Genomic DNA, 17,679 nt, shown 5'->3' with positions numbered 1-17,679 from the left:
AATCTTATTCTACTTATGTTAAGCCACATTACACATTATTATGTTTCAAAGTTATAATATAGCTAATACTTTAACTAAAACTTCTTTTAATTAATTATGCTGGATAAAATATTCTTTATACAAATGTAGCTAAATATCAAAAAGTACCATTCTAAGATGTAACAAACTGGACTAACAAACAGCGTGCAGTTCAAATTTCAGAAAGTTGGTGGTTAGGTTTGCCACACTTGGATTCTCCAACCATCCAACATGTTTTAAGGTGGTGGAGCCATCAGATGGATAAGTAGAAGATGGCATCATTTCTGAAATTTGGAAAATATTTAGAAATGAAATACATCATTAATACTTAATATTAGTTGATAACTGTTACAAGAGTATGAAGTAAAAACTAATTTACAAAAGGTTTAGGATAAACAAGGGCCTTGTGTGAGGAACCAAAACTTAAAGTATGTGCAATCTAAAATTTTTGGAAATATAAGGGATACTTAGATCTGATTTCATGCTTCTTAACACACAGAATCTCTGATGTCAGACAGGTTTGTTTAAAGAACCGTTTGTCCAGAATAATTAACACTGATCATTCCTAACATAAAGCTCTTGCCAACCCTAAACTCTATTTATATTTTAAAAATAAAATAAACCTTAACCTGCCATTCTCAATGAAAAATGAAGACTATCTGCAATACTCTCTCTGCATTACTGTAAAGGATAATTACAGTCATTCGGTAAAAACAGTCCCATCTTAACCTAGCAGCAGTCTTGCTCCTGAATGTAACAAACACAATCATGTGCCACCTGACATGTGTCTAACTTTTTTTTTTTTTTTTTATATTTCTGGAAAGAGGCTTTTAGTTTTTTAAAGTACTGCTTGAAGTACAGTAATGCTTGATCTTTTACTACTGGATTGCAATAATTATGAAATGAGACTTCCTTATTTTCTTAAAGAAAAAATTAAAAAATTGTTTTTTCAGATGTTATTTTCAATAAAACAGAACTTTTATTTGTTTGCTGAAAAAAAATTACAGTGATGAAATTCCTTCCATTTTTAAAACCATTTTCCATTTTTAAACTATTTAAGAGCACAAAAATTCAAATTTACACACATTAGCATTAGTTGAGGCATATGATGCAAGAAAGCATATATAGCATCAGCCAAAAAAACCTTCCCATTTCATCCATGCTTCTTAACACGGTCACTCCAAATGTTTGTTTGTTTGTTGTTTGGTTTTTAGGAGCATTAGTAACTAAGGCCATATTGCTCCGGGAATATGCGGTGGTCATTCCCTGACCTTTCCGCATCCTCCATATTTGGTGGTCACGGGCTCGAACCCCGGTCTAATCAAGAAGCGTGTGCTACGCACTGTTGCTTCTTCCCACCTGGCTACGGAGGCGCCAACCAAATGTTTGTCTAGTTCAGCCTTAAATTTATTTAACTTCCACAAATGGAAGTTGAATAAATTTAACTGGAACAGACTTCCAGCAATCAATTCTGAGCTGGACAGGCATTTGGAATGAATGGAGGTGCAAAATGGGAGGTGCTTTTTTTTTTTTTTTTTTTTTTGGCTGATGCTGCATAAGCTTGCTTTCTTGCATTGTATTGTATGCCTCTACTAATGCTAATGTGACAGTGATCACAGTGTATTGATTGGGATTTATTAAAGATGTAACTACCATCAAGGGTAAAGGGAAGGAATACAGCTTTCATAAAGGTGATATGCAGTAGCAGCCTAGAAACGAAACAAACTAAGAAACACTGTTCAAGGCTTAGAACTAAATGGATGTCAGATGTACTGATGACACTCGTGGCAGGAAAAAAAAAATACATGGAATGTATATAAATTATCAAGTAATACAGAAACCTATAAGCAGTTAAAGGCAGTGCTATTTTTTGCGAAAAAAAAAAAAAAAAAACAGGGTCTGAAATTCCCACCAACCCTCCATTTATAACCTCCCTCACTTTGCTTAATTATTTAAATTTAATTTGTTAAAGATTTGAGGTTTCATTTGAGAAGTCCAATGAATTATTAGATTAGCATCTTAATAAAGATTAACAGCAATATCTATTACTGCCTCTATAATGTGTCTAAACAACATTAAATTTCATTAGCATATATATATATAATGTGTATCACCAATGACAGCAAATGATCAACTTATGAACACTGGAAATAGGGAATGAAAATAGATATAAACCTCACAAAGTTCTCATGAAAAACTATTTGTTTACATTTTAGATTGGCTGCACATGATAGGAAGTAAATGTCTTTTACCTTCTAAACATCTGTGGGAAAGAAGTGATGTTATATGCAGATACAGTTAGGTAGTTAAAATTTCTGTTTATGCACAAAAGCACATCAAAGGTTGAACCAAAATTCAAGCTTATTATTGATGCTGCATGGGGAGATTAATCTATAAATTACAAAATTTCAGACCCCCTATCAGGATTCAGGAAGCATTTAAAGCCAGTTTGGATTTTCAAGCAAATGTCTAAGATTTGATAACAAGGATACAAAGACCAGGAATAAACCCCAGAGGTTCACATCTGGTGAGTATGGGCTTGGTACACCCAGGGTCCTGAGCTGGATATCATCATTCTTCTCTTTCTTGATGATTTCCTTCTACTCTCTCTCTCTCACACAGGAGGGTAACTCAGAAATTTTTTTTGGCTGGTGTAGCATAAGCCTCGGACTTCCTTGTACCATATGGCTAATAATAATAAAGGGAAATTGATATATTTGTAGTAATTAGAATGTTTAAGAATGTTTTCACCAAACAGTGCAAATAAACATTAATACTTAGGCAAAAACACTTTCTCTACATAAAGATATAAGAATTTAATCCAAATGAATGATATCTAATCAAAAGTACATTAGAAAGGAATTCAGAGGAAATAATGAATGTACAGGGTTGTTTCTTATTGAAAGGTGTGGTTTTTGTCATGGTAGCCCCCTGGTATAGTTCTAGGGTTAACATTACTCTAAGACAAATATCAAGGTGGTGCCTCATTACGTTGCTCACTGGCTGCAATAGTGGCATAACTTAAAAATCGTAATTCTGAGATAATTGATAAGAAAAATTTGGCTTAGAAATTATGTGATTGTTGGAATATATTGTGATTCATCTCATCACACCCAGTGGTACTCAAAATTAGGTTGGCTTGATCAACATTCCCTTGTGGGTAATCAGAATTTCGAAAATTTAACCCCACTTTCGAGTTGTGCCACTACTGCACCAACAATCGCACATAATATTTGTGATTTAAGTCCCCTAAAGATCGAAGGTAATTACGATGAAGAACAAAAAAAAACATTTTTTATATTTATAAACTCAGGAACATTTATGAACTACATTTCAATCTTTGAGAACATAATTGTGGTAAAGCTTAAATAAGAACAAGAAGTTAGTACGAAATTATTGGTGTACAAACAAGCAAAAATTTGGAAGAATTTAGTCATTCTTAGAAAAATTTAATCCTTCCATAAATTAACTTTTAGACTGTTATAAAAATCGGCTGACATTTGGGAATTGTATTATTATTCAACAAACATTGGAGGTTGGAGGTCACTGTGCTTCTTTTTCGAAATTGGAATGGAATTCTTGTAGGCTTTATTCAATTCGAAATGTTCAAATGACTCCAAAGATTTTCTTGTTTTACTAAACTGGTGTGCAAAACTTAAGGACCAACACTATTTTTAAAGGTTACAACCACAAAATCAAATGAAACAGCCTGTGGTGATTTGCATAACTGTGGCCGTTCAACAGAAAGCTCGTACTCATGCAAAAATTTGAATCGTGATGAGAGGGCGCACATAAACAGATAAAAGCAGCAGTTCAGCAGTTATGTGCAAATTACTGAATGGTGAGCATGATTGTTACAGATGTTCGATTGGTTTCATACAGTGCTATAGACAATGAAATGGCCAGTAGACACATCTGAATGACTTTACCTGGGGTACAATAATTGGGAAGCTCGAAGTGCAAGGAGTGTGGCTCCAGCCACACTCCTTGCACTTCGGTATCGCCCACAGCATTGCCGGCCTTCAGAATGACAGGTGTTCATTACAGCTGTTCAAAGGACCAGTGGTGGTTATCTACAAAAAACAACGCCCAATGGTAACCGCTATATATTCCTACAGGCCAAGAGGGGACCGACACCAGACAGCGGAATCCATTGCAAACCAGCTGCACAGGATGCAGGATATTGCGGTTTCTGTGGCCAGGCAACTCTACAAAGGTGGACTGTTTGCCCGATGGCCAGTACGCTGTGTCCCTTTAACATCTGCCCATCAGAGACACCATTTACAGTGGTGCATGAACACAAGGACTGGACAGCAATGCAATGGGGTAAGGTACTCTTTACTGATGAGAGTAGATTCGGTCTCAGCAGCAATTCTGGATGTCAGCTAATCTGGCGAGAGGTTGGCACACGGTATCACCCCGCAAAAATCACTGAAAGGGATCGATATGGCGGTCAAGGTGTTCTTGTCTGGGGAGGCGCTATCTTGGATGGATTTACACAACTCCATATACTGGAAGGCGTACTGTAACCAGTGCACACTACTGTACTGAGGTAATTCTTTCCCCATGTGTATCTGTTCTGAGGTGCCATTTGCCCTGAGTTTGTGTTTTTGGATGAGAACGCCACACCCCCCCTGCAGCTGTTGATATGCTTTTGGAAAGTGAGGACATTGTTCGTATGGATTGGCCTGCCCGTTTTCCCCAATCTAAATCCCATCAAACACATATGGGATGCTCTGGGGGAGACGGCTAGCAGCACGTCAACACCCACCAGAAAATGTTCACCAGATAAAGATGCCGCTGACAGAGGAACTGACGACGTTACTGCACGAACTTATCAACAACATTCTAAGTATGGACAGGTGGTGCAAAGCTTGCATCAACATTATGGGTAGCCATATCTCCTACTGAGAACCACCTCTTCCCTTTGTTCCATCTTTGGCAGTGATGCATCTGTATCATAGCAGCCAGTGCTATGTTGCCATTTTTGAATAAAGTCCCTCTGTACCAATTGTTTCCGTTGTTGTTTCCTTCATCATTTCTGTACCTCACGAGGTTCCTTTGATATGCTTTTTTTTCACATCCAGGCCAATCCTATGAGAAGCTACAGGTGAAAACCTGACTGGTCCTTAAGTTTTGCACACCAGTGTAGCTTTAATATTAACTGATTTATAATCATTCTGTTTGTATGATGTTTTATAAAAGAAAGAGTCTAAATACTACTTTTCTACTTTAAAGGTAGCAATGTCATTGAAGTTGAACTTCACTTCATCAATATTTTCATTAAATTTCATAGAAGTGCGTCGCGCCTCCGTAGCCAGGTGGGAAGGAGCAGCAGTGAGTAGCACACGCTTCTTGATTAGACCGGGGTTCGAGCCCGTCACCACCAAATACGGAGGATGCGGAAAGGTCAGAAATGACCACCGCATATTCACGGAGCAATATGGCCTTAGTTGCTAATGCTCCTAAAAACCAAATAACAACAGAAGTGCGTCAGGCCAAATTTTTCAGGTTGTAAAAATTGTCATAACTCATCTCTGTCACCTTGAAAGGGCAGTTCTAGCTAATGTAAGATATTGTGATGGGATGAATACAGGACCAGACTTTAGTGATCTTTTAATATTTTTCTATATTAATAGAAAAATATTAAAAGATCACTAAAATATTAAATCTATATGACCTACAACAAGAAATTTGTGATGTAATTGTTTTGATTCGAAAGTTCGTCACAGCATACGTATAGTCTGTTATAATAAATTTGTTCTTCTGCTGTCCCCCACAGTTGTCTGAATAAAAGATAATTTCAAGATCGTCGGATTGGCAAGAAGCTGCTTTGTCTTCTAAATATTTTAGTAGGCAAGATCCTATTTCAGTGGAACCTTTTCCATCTTCACCTTCATGCCATATGTAGAAATTTACAATGTCTGATTTTTTTTTTAAAGCATCAATTCACCACGGCTTGAAGGTTTGCCTTCCATAACAGAACAGTCAATGATAAACTATTAGAAAGAAAAAAAACATTAAGCGGCACAAAACAATGTAAACTGTTTTGAGTACAGTAGTGGCTTAACTAAAATAATGCCAACTGATATTATCAGCAAAGAATGTTTTATTACACTGCAATACTGTCACAACTCAAAAAGGGTCACTGTTGCACAGAGACCACGCTCTATTCAGTCCCAAAATTGCGGCATACCGAAGACGTGCCACTGTTGACTCTTCTCGATGCAGTAAAAACTAAAATAGCATAATGACACTTATACCAATTAACAAGGAAAAATTGAACCCACTTTCTACTGTTATTGCATAAATGCAGAATCCACTGTCCCAACTTCATCAGTTGTATCAACTCAAAAATTAAGAATTTTTAGTTGTGTCACTATTGCAGCCAGTGAGCAACATAACTTTGCTTTGCTGTCATCTGAATGCAGTATCTTTTCATTTAATCTGTTCTCATTGAATGTTTAATATTTTTTCTCAGCCAAAGAATTGACTGTCAGAATAAACTTCCACCTAGTGTTGTCAATGCAGGTTTTAGGTAGTTGGGGTGCTGGCACACATATTTTAGAGGCCTTAGAAAAGGGTTTCTAAAATATGTGCACCTGCACTGGGATTCATATTGCAACCATGCCTGGTAAATCTGACCTTTAGTGATGTGTTATTTAGTGTTGTGAAAATTATTAGGAAATGAGCAAATGAACTGTTTTTTTTTTGGCTGATGCTCTCTACACTTCCCTTTCTTGCATCTTTTTTTCCCAACAATACTAATTATATAACTTTTCACTATAGGTAAAAGCATTTAAAATTTCTTCAAAAACCAGATAATAATATATCTCATACCATTTTTCAAAAAACAACAACAAAAATAAAATTATTTTCCAGACAAAATAAAAAAAAATTTGCAAATTTTTCTTTATAAACATCTCTTTAATAATTTCTCCATCTTTATAATTTCTCTCTTCAAGAGAAATTAACCTTGAAAATTCTTCCTGAATGAAAAAAAAAAAAAAAAAAATAGTTTCATTTATAAGATTCAGGACTGTATAACAGAAAAGTGATACTAATTCGTAGTTCAATGATTATATGTTTTGTCTGCAGACACTTCTGATTACATAAAAACTTATCGACATGCCTACACTTAATTTCCACAATATTGTTTACAAAGACCATTCTGTGCACTACAGAATTGATCCAGACGACAAAAATCATAGGACTCACCAACAATTGTATTAATTAAAATACTAAATATATATGCTTATAATTAAAACGGTTGTACTGTATGAAGCACTAGCCAAAATATGGAAACAGAAAATAAGTCATTTTCCAAAACTAAAATTCCCTCAACATGCAAGAGAACTAACACACCGTACTTGCGCTTTCGTAGCCAAGTGGTCAGGAGCGGGAATGCAACAACACACGCTTTTTGAGTAGGTCGCGGTTCAAGCCCCGAATTGTTAAATACGGTCGATCTTCCAACTTAGACTAGCGTGGTAGATTATGGTCCATTCCCTTAGCATAAATTGTTGAGGAAGCTTCCATCTTGCAGTGGGTTGATAATAGTTGCAGTTTTTTTTTTCTTACTTGCGATTTAGAGATAAATGGAAAGGATCGTAGTGTATGCGAAATACGAGTTTGTTTTCATTGAATAGTAAAAAAACAATTGTACGAAAACAGTGTTGAATTTATTTAGCGCATCAGCTTCTAGTCATTTTCCTTTTTTCAGAGATATTTTTGTTATTTGCACTGGGAGATACTGTACTAAATTTTTTAATTAAAATTGTTTTGCCACTGAAATAGCGGACACCTGGTGGTAGCTTGGGAGAAAATCATCAAAGGATACAAGAGTTAGGGTGCAAGTTTTGAGGGGCGCGTGGTCTGAACTCTTCCTTTCAAAGGAAAAGATGCGATAGGTGGGTGCGGTCATCGACAAAACGCTTACGTCCCTGCTGGACATAGAGAAGATACGATTTGAATTATCTTCATCCTCTGGTGTATTATTAGTGACATGCGTGTAGATAACGCTACATACATTTGTGGCTTGGTTACACCTTATGTTGGTGGCATCAGTTACAAAACATGTATTATTAGATGTGAAGCACTTCGTAAATTATAAACAGCTTTAATAAGTATTATAAAACGAACACTGCCACTCGTGCCCAATGTAAGTAATTTTATAATATTGTAAGTAGTACGGGTGTTTATGTACTGTTGACATTTAAATCTCGATATTGGTGTTTAATTGAAATAAGTAAACCTAAACGTGTCAAGGTTTCGATATCGTTAATTGTAGTGAGTAACAAAATAAATAAATAAAATAAGTATTTCATTTTGGTAGAACGCTCTTTTTTTTTTCCCTAATTTTAAGAATTTCAGATGTGAGGTAGGGCGATAGTCTCAGTTTATTTCGTAGCATTGAGCAGAGTTTTCTACGGAATGCATCGGCGAGGGGGTAGAGTTACCACGAGTTTATCTTCAAATGAAAAGCACTGTCCACAGGTGAAGTAGATTGCTATGTATTTTCAATGCATATCATTACATGTATGGTCTGTTTTGTCGCATATACACTTACTGGCCAAAAAATTAGAAACCGGTTATGCTCCAGAACAGTGGCGCGCAAACTTATTTTGATCGCGACCCCGGTGTAAACCACGAGGTAGGATGCCCAGATTTTTAGAAAAGAAAAATGGCATTTTATAAATTATGTAGTACAAAATTTTATTCGAGTACAGAGAAAGGAATAAAAAAAATTGTTTCCATTTTAATTTAAACATTAAAATAATTAAGTATTTTAATTGAATACGACCAAAACAACAAATGAAATTCTTATTCTTCAATTAAGATTACAAAACAATAAAAAAATGAACAATTTTCCATTAATTAGAAGGACGAGCCTGGATAACCGGTAATATTTGGTCCATATTTGGCACAATGTTTGAAATTACTAATCTCATGTCCGGAACGCTTTGTTTTTATAGCTGTTAATTTTGAGAAACCAATCTCACATAAATATGTAGACCCATCAGGTAGCAATCTTTGTATCGCTATTTTCGATAATTCTGGATACTCGTCTTGAAGAGAAAGCCAAAATTTTTCCCAAGTAATCTTGAAAAGAGCACATAATGCTTCATCAGACAACAAGTCGATAAGATCTTCCTTTTGTTTCATGGTAATTTCAGGACATGAAGAAATATCAAAAGCAAAGTGATCACAAATCCAATACAACTTTTTTTCTGGAGATACATTAAATCATTTGGAAAAATTCTTAATTAGCATTGTTAGGTGGGTGGCAATGATATCCCTAAATTGTAAAATTTCACTATTATAACAAAATCAGAAAAGCATGGGAACATTTCAAATTACGCTCAAATTCAGTTTCCCAAAGATTAAGTTTCCCTTTAAAAGTTTCTATGTTATTACGGAGTATTAATATATTTGTTGAAGACTTAAATTTGAATCAATAAGTTTTTCAAATATATCAGCAAGAGAAATAAGTTTTCCAAACCATTTTTGAGTTGTAAGCAATTGAGCAAGATTCTGATTTTTATTCAATAAAAACAATAAAACTTCATGTTTGAGATCAAAAAGATGTCGCAACACTTTACCATTGGACAACCACATCACTTTCGTATATAAAAGAAGCGTTTCATCATATTTCATTACAAAGCATTGTGAAAAGTCTGCTATTTAAGCTTCTACTTTTTAAATAAAGTTGATCACACTTGTCGCATCTTTCAAAACTTCGTGCAAATCAGTTTGAATTTCCTCTACTACTAATGCTTCCCTATGTACTGTATAATGCAATGATTCAAAACTGTATTTGGAGCAATTTCCTTTACTTTGCCTTTTAAACCTGTATTTTATCCTGTTAATGCAGTGTACAAATCGCAAAGCTCCACAAACAAATATTTATAACATCAAAAATCTTCTCGCCTGTCATTCTTCCTTCCAGAGCTTTGCAAAATAGAAAATTCTCCAAAATATCTCCCTCGTAGCAGAATCTCACATATACAATAAGTTGAGCAAGGTTTTAAATATCTGTGAATTAATCTAACTGTATTGCAAAAATTGGACTTTTTCTCAATTGATTTAATAAATTGGATTTTATGTTGTTCATGATAACTGTCTCTGGATAGAGGATTGGTATTTAAATCGTTGCTGTACTTTTCTCCATGCATAATTGAAATCATTTTTATTGCAGAAGAGAGAACAAGAGATTCAGCAATAGTATGCAATTTCAAAATTTTCCCTATTAAATATGAAACTTACAACGATGCTTTACAAGGAACTGCAATGTTTCTTCATGAAAGATTTCAGACTTTGTATGGTGTTGGCGTGTCTTTTGAACAAGGATTCAGTTTTTTTCATTATCTCTGGATGTTTCGTATGCAAGTGTCTTTTTAATTTAATAGGTTTCATGCTTTCGTTAGCCAGATTTACGTAATACAAGGTGATTCTAAATTATTGTCGGGGTTTCTGTGGCCTATAATTTTCAAATCGTAAACAACAAAATTAAACTGCTTACGGTATATGAAAGTGTAACTCAAAAAGTTTTATTTGACAACACTGTACTCACCGCATTGATGTCTGGGAGATATTGACGGCATTACTTCAAAATGGCAACTGTTCAAGAGAAGGCAATGTGCGTACTTTGGTTTTTCGAAACAAAGTCTGTTATCACAACATAACGTCGGTACAGAACTCAGCAATGATCTGAGTTCTGAGAACTCAGAACTCAGATCATTGCTTAGGTTTCCCTTCATATAATTAAAAAATAGTATAGAAAAGATCCACCTTCAGACAATGCTATCCGACGTTGGTTAAAGCAATTTCAAGAGAATGATAAACCTCACCGTTTCCAATTTGCTCAAGATATTTTGTAAAACGCTGAAGCTGATGAAAATTACCTTTTGAGATGGAGATTTAGTGATAAAGCAACATTTTATGTATCAAGGAGGGTAAATCATCATAATTGCAGAATATGGGGATCAGAAAACCCTCACGCCATTCGAGAATTCGAAAGAGATAGCCCAAAGGTCAATGTCTGGTGTGCTTTGTCATGTTCGGAAGTTTTGGGGCCCTCTTTCTTTGCAGAAAAAACAGTGACAGTGGTGACCTATCTGGACATGTTACAGCTGTATATGTTACTCCAGTTGGAAAATCATCAGCCAAATGTGGTGTTCCAGCAAGATGGTGCACCATCACATTGGGCTCTTATTGTTAGAGAATTTCTTGACATGCATTTTCCTGGGCGTGGACCGATTCTGTGGCCTCCGCGGTCACCCTATCTTACAACACTTGATTTCTTCTTGTGGGGATACGTGAAGGACATTGTGTACAAGACCCCCCCCCCCTGTGATCTACCTCGATGAACTGCTCAGAATTGTTGCTGCGATCGAAACAGTTACACCGCGAATGCTGGAGAACATTTGGAGGGGAATTGAATGCCGATTGGACATCTTACGTGCCACGAAAGGTGCACGCATGTTGAAGTTGTTTAATATTCTGCAGTATTGATTCTATAGGTAATAAAACTTTTTGAGTTATACTTTCATATTCCGTAAGCAGTTTTATTTTGTTGTTCCCAGTTTAAAAATTATAGGCCATGGAAACTGACAGTAATTTAGAATCACCCTGTATTATGCATGCAGGATGTTGCTCATCATAAACAACACTGTAAGTAAAGCCGTACTTCATAAATTCTTCTTGATCTTTTCTATTCTTTTTCATTTTTTTAATTTGGGATATGATGACTCTCTACCAGAAATTGGTGGTTGTACTACACTTGAAATAACGTTAGTGTCCAAATTTTCTCATGATACATTTCTTACCCTTTCAGCTTCTGGTGTATCTGTAGCAACATTATTGTCGTTCCTCCTCGACTGTTTTGTTCTGATTACCCAATTGTCCATGGTAAAATGTATATTTTTTTCTTCTTAAAAACACAACGATAATATAAAAAGTAGCAGAAGAATGAAAACACATCCGTGTTGAAAGCACCGAATTACAAAGCAGAATAAAGCATGCATGCAACAGACTTGCTGTTTACTGCCACAGCATATTCGCACCTCTGGCCCTAAGGCAATTTTAGAAATTTTTGATGTAGGAAGCACGAATTAAGAGCTAGAGGGATTAATTACGGTTCAGCAATTGAATAGTACTGAGAAGTATTAATACACACTGAGAAGTCACACTTGTCAGATGGCTTCTGTGTGTCCATAGCCAGTGAGCAAATTAAGCCGTGTTATCCACAAGGACAATAAGTAAGAAAGCCACCTGCAGCACATGCGAAACCGCCCTAAAAAATAGCGGCAATAGGGTTCATTCGTATCTCAGACTTTGTTTGAGTAGTAAGGTCTCTACACCTATAGTATTGAAAAAGTAATTTTAACAACAGGCTTTTTTGGCTTTCATGCACACAAAAACTAATTTTATTTTAAAATTTCCACGACCCCTTTAATTTATCCAACGACCCCTCTGGGGGGTCGGGCCCCATACTTTGCACACCACTGCTCCAGAACATGGGTCACCTCCGTATTTTGGAGAGAAAGAGAGGAAGAAGGCAGCGATTGGCCGGCGAAGGCACCTCTCACTCACTAGTTTCCCCCTCTCCTCGCCCACACGGTACTGGTGGATGTCATGTGACATCATGATATGTAGGAGTTGAAATGAAGGAAAAAAACCCACAGAATGTAGCAAAAAATAGGTGAATAGAAATGCATTTTTTTTAAAACAAGTAACAAAAATTAACACTAGACACAACCACTGATAGCTCTTGCCTGAATGTTACTAGACAGATTTTGTGTGCATTGACAATGAGAATTGCTCATGTGCCTCAACAGAAATGCATTTTTTTCCCCTTGCCACCCCCAAACCCCCACTTTTGTGGCTGAACATTACTAGGTGATTTTGCGTGCATTAACAATGAGAATTGCTCCTACACATCAACATAAATGCTCTTGGGGGGCTTCTGCCCCACACCCCCACTGCTATATCAAGAGAACCTGATACTAACAACTCATACAATAACTGCGAAAACAATCAAATTGTCAAAAAACAACTTGAATACAAAAAAGACACCCATCAGTCATGACATGCTGGCTGGTACAGTTGATGAACTTCATTCAGAATTGGTCCCTTTCTTTCTAAGATCCACTCAAAACAATTCATAATCTATTTTCACATGGCCAATTTCATAAAACACTGAAAATACTTGTATTCCATTAGGGTTGAACACGGAATAACAAATAAAAAAAAAAAACATGAAAACAGTGACTAAACAATGACTGTCAATAATGACTAAACAAAGCAAATGATAATTTCGCATTTCCCACTAAAATCAGAAGTAAATTTGCATCCAATCAAACAATCAGAAAGGCAAAATGAGGTAAATAATGCATTCCCAGTAATCACAGAACTCGACCGGACAATCACTCTGTTCTTTGGCCACACCTGCAATGTGCTGACTTGGGGGCACCATGTTCTGGAGATCAGCTTAGAAACCCTTTGGAATTGGCAGATCATTAAATGGTTTGCAAATGTAAGTTGTCACATTTGATCACAAATTCCTTGGTGTCAGATCAATAATGTATGCTTTTCTGAGCCTTGTTAATCAATCTGGTCATGGGGAAGACAGGTGATCTTTCTAATTTTCAGAAAGGTGTTTTTGTTGGCTTAGTAGGAGCCACAATTGAGAAAACAAAGGAAATCACTGGAGCATTGAAAGCAACCATCTCAAAAGTATAAAATGAGTGGAAGATTAAAGGAGATTGCAGCTTTAAACAGAAGAAATGTGGCAGAAAGAATGAGACTGCATGAGTTTAAAGCAAATTGTGCGGAAAATGACTGTAAAATTCAATTTTGGCAAAGAAAGATCCATTTCCAACTGAACTCTACAGCAGGATTTGAAGAATCTGGAATATGGTGGCTGTGTGCTAACACAGAAGGAACTTTTTTTGTCAAAAATTGAGAGTCACCAATATTGGACTGTAGAACAGTGGAAAAAAATCAAGTGGTCTGGACTATTCTCAGTTTGCATCCAGATTGTCTTTGTATCCACCACTCAAGGCTGCCGGAGGTGGTATCACAGTATGGGATATGTTCTGTTTGTACAGACTTGGTCTGCCCATAACGTTAGAAGGTTACATTACCTCCAATGAATTTTTTCTGTCTTGTTGGACCAACTTCGCTGTGGTGCTTCATTTTTACCAGGATTTCAGTAGCTTCTTTCAAGACAACAATGCAACTATGCACCATGCGAAAATTGTATTTTAGTGGTTTAAGGAACATTCCCAAGGTTTTTCAGAATTTACCCTAGCTGCTTAATTCTCCAGATTTGAATCTAATTGAGAATGTCTGTGATATAAAGAAGGCACCTGGGGTGGATGGGATCTATCCAGTTATATTAAAGGAGGCAACAAAGGAAGTAAGCAAGCCTTAGTCATGATTATGAGGGCATCCTTGGACTCGGGGAGGTCCTCACGGACTGGAGATGTCCGTGGGGGACCTGCCATATACCCAATTCACAAAGGGGGGATCGAAAGATGACATGAGTAATGACCTGTTATATAACTTCTGTTCTAGGGAAAATAATGGAGTTACTGGTTAAAGAAGCACTGCAGGTTTCCCAAACTGGGGTCTGTATCAGTTCCAGGTGGTCTGCGAAATGGTTGTCGACTGTATATATATATATATATATATATATATATACACACACACACACAATAAACACCCGATTTAACAGACTAATAGGGGAGAAGGGGTGTCCATTAATGCTGAAAGTCCGTTAAATTGAATGTAATGCTAAAAGTCCGTTAAATTGAATGTAACCTGGGAGGCATTTTTTATTGTTCTTAATGTAAAAAAAAAAAAAAAAAAAGCTTTAATACAATATACAGTACTGTACAATATAAAATTATGTTGCAATTTGGCCTTTGATTTATCGATATCAGAAACAGTTTGTTTTTTTACGCCATAAATTTCACAAACACATGCTCCCGAGACCCCTGGTTCTAATTTCTCAATTAGCTCTAATTTCTGTGCCACATTTAAGTTCATACGCTTTCTTTTTAACTCCTCTATGACTTGATGCCATTTTAAATTGTAAGGATTGCAAAATTATTTAACAAATAAAGTCTCAATTCAGAAATCACAGAAACACTTTGTATACAACCTGACTGCACAATAACTTGAAGCATACTGAGACCGAAACAAAGCGAGTCCATAGACCTGCAATTTAGTGTCCCGAGTCATGTTCAGCTCGCAAGTCACCGCCTGCTCTTATCTGTTCTATGTAATCTGGGAAAACAGCTATTTGAGCACGTTTTCAGAAAGAATAAAAAACAATTTCCTGAATTTGATTATAAAAATAAAAGTAGGTAATTATCAAAACAATACTGTAAATAGGTAATTATTATTAATTTTTAATTAATAACACTGAAATTTTGTATAACCTAAAAAAAATAATATGGTCAAGATTAATATGTACATTACTGTATTTTTATTTTTCTGGTCCATTAAATCCGAAATCCGTTATATCGGGATCCGTTAAATCAAGGATTTACTGTATATGGTCGACCATATATAATATATGCTATGTTATATACAAGGGTCCGCAAACTTTTTTTTTTTTGATTTTCGAAGGGGTCCATAGATCTCAGTAGTTTGGGAACCACTGATCTAGACTGCAGTTATAGTTCAGACACAGCAGTCTGTTAAGGGGAAGTCTTGTCTGACCAATTTGATTGGATACTGTGATGTGGTCACAAAGGAACTGGATGCAAAAAATAATTTTGATATATACTTGGATTTTCAGAAAGCTTTTAATACTGTTGCACATGGAAGACTACTGTAGAAATTGGAGCAGTATGGCATTAAGGGCAAGTTGCTACAATGGATAAAAGGATGGTTGAATGGGAAAAGACAGAGTGGTAATTAATGGACATTGCTCTTCGTGGAATAATGTTATTAGTGGAGTTCCCCAGGGGTCCATGTTAGGCCCATGGTTGTTTTCTGTATTTATCAATGATATTGATGAAGGTATATCAGGCTTAATGTACAAGTTTGCAGACGATACGAAGGTTGGTAGGGTTGTTAATGACAGTAAGGATGGTATGCTACTGCAACAGGATCTAGAAGGGCTGAGAGGTGGCAATTGAAGTTTAACATTGACAAATACAAAGTACTGCATATGGGTAGCAGTAACCCCAGAGAAACATACCAACTGTGTGGTACTAAACTCAGGTAGTGGAGAAGTAAAAAGACCTGGTGGTAATTGTGCAGTCAGATATGAAGTTTTCTGAGCAGTGCAGACAAGTCTTCAAGAGTAGCTCATGGTGTCTTGTCAATGATATATAGGAATTTTGTTAGCAGGGATAAGGAGGTGATTATCCCCTTGTATTATTATTATTACTAGACATATAGTGCAAGGAAGCCTGAAGCTTATGCTGCACCAGCCAAAAAAAATTTCTGAGTTACCCTGAGAGAGAGAGAGAGAGAAATAGAAGGGAATCACCAAGAAAGATAAGAATGATGATATCCAACTCAGGACCCTGGGTATGCCAATCCCATACTCACCAGATGTGAGCCCCTGGGGTTAATAAGACAGTGGTCAGGCCACAGCTTGAGTACTGCATCCAGGTCTGGAGGCCCCATTTTAGGAAGTATGTAGAGCTACTAGAACAAGTATAGAGAAGGACAACAAGATTATTGAGTGGAACAAAGGGTTGCTGTTACCAAGATAAGCTTAAGTTTTGCAAATTACAGTGTCTGGAGACTAGGCACATGCAAGGTGATCTGATTGAAGTGTATAAGGCCTTGAATGGTTTGAGCAAGCACAGTACTAATGGGATTCTTCTCCTTGCTGAGATTCCACACCTGAGGGGGTATAAATTCAAATTGAGGAAAGACAGTTGTAGAATAGATGTGCGGAAATTTGCCTTTATCCAGCGGATAGTTGATTGTTGGAACAAACTTCCATCTGTCATTGTGGAAGTTAGCTTAAATAAATTCAAGGCCGAACTAGACAAACTTTTGGAGTGAATGGATGGTCAAATGAGAAGTTTTTTTTTTTTTTTTAGAATGATGCTATATAAGCTTGCTTTCTTGCATCATATGCCTCTGCTAATGCTGCCCACAATATAGCAGCTGACAAATATCCTGATGGAAGAATGATCAAATCTAGCACTAGACTCCCACATTCACCTAATGGAATCCCTGCCATGATTGTACATGCTGTAATTCAGGCAAATGGTGGTCCTACTAGATATTGAATAAAGGTTTCTAATTTCTTGACCAGTGAGTGTAGTTTAATAGCTCTATTAAGCTTGAGGCTTTTGTCCTAAATTTATCGAAGTTTTAACTTTCTATTCCATCAAGCAACTCACATATTGTGAACATATCCCGTCACTGAGCTGTCAGGTCTTTCAATGACTGCCTACTCACCCATTTATGAGGCATCAGTAGCGGCCAAAATGGCCGTGGAGATAGTTGCCTGTGTTTCAAATAAATAGCAGTATATTTCTGCCATGAAACAGTGATTTTTTTTATTTTTATTTTTTTATTTCCATTGCTGGTGCAATACTGGAGCAACTTAAGGTGAATTTCTTTACAATATTAGATTAATGCATTAATTAACAAAACTGAGGCATCCGTGTCTGTAAAATG

The 17,679-nt window shown here is 36.3% G+C and overlaps 2 protein-coding genes across 4 annotated transcripts in view; one reads left to right on the top strand and one right to left on the bottom strand.

Moving 5' to 3' along the window:
- LOC150086003 (vacuolar protein sorting-associated protein 37B-like) overlaps nt 1-7,508 on the bottom strand; it is a 198,650-nt gene extending 191,142 nt beyond the window's left edge. Inside the window, exons 1-2 of one of the 3 annotated variants that reach the window (XM_090374320.1) lie at nt 7,389-7,508; nt 148-302 (exon numbers count right to left, since the gene is read on the bottom strand). In XM_090374320.1, the coding sequence (XP_090230446.1) occupies nt 148-150 (3 nt within the window). In that variant the 5' untranslated portion in view covers nt 151-302; nt 7,389-7,508. Of the gene's footprint in view, nt 1-147; nt 303-7,236 lie in introns of all 3 variants that reach the window. The other 2 variants (XM_090374322.1, XM_090374321.1) reach the window with 2 other exon arrangements.
- A 641-nt stretch (nt 7,509-8,149) lies between these two features.
- LOC150086002 (flotillin-2-like) overlaps nt 8,150-17,679 on the top strand; it is a 253,731-nt gene continuing 244,201 nt past the window's right edge. The window contains exon 1 of the mRNA XM_090373646.1: nt 8,150-8,179. The gene's annotated coding sequence lies outside the window, so the exon portion shown is untranslated. The remainder of the gene's footprint in view (nt 8,180-17,679) is intronic.

Source organism: Mastigoproctus giganteus, chromosome 5 (genome assembly GCF_048544385.1).
Source record: "Mastigoproctus giganteus isolate SK-2022 chromosome 5, ASM4854438v1, whole genome shotgun sequence".
NCBI classification, from domain to species: Eukaryota; Metazoa; Arthropoda; class Arachnida; order Uropygi; family Thelyphonidae; genus Mastigoproctus; species Mastigoproctus giganteus.
The sequence above is the reverse complement of the archived record's forward strand: the minus strand, read 5'-3'. Positions and strand labels throughout refer to the sequence as shown.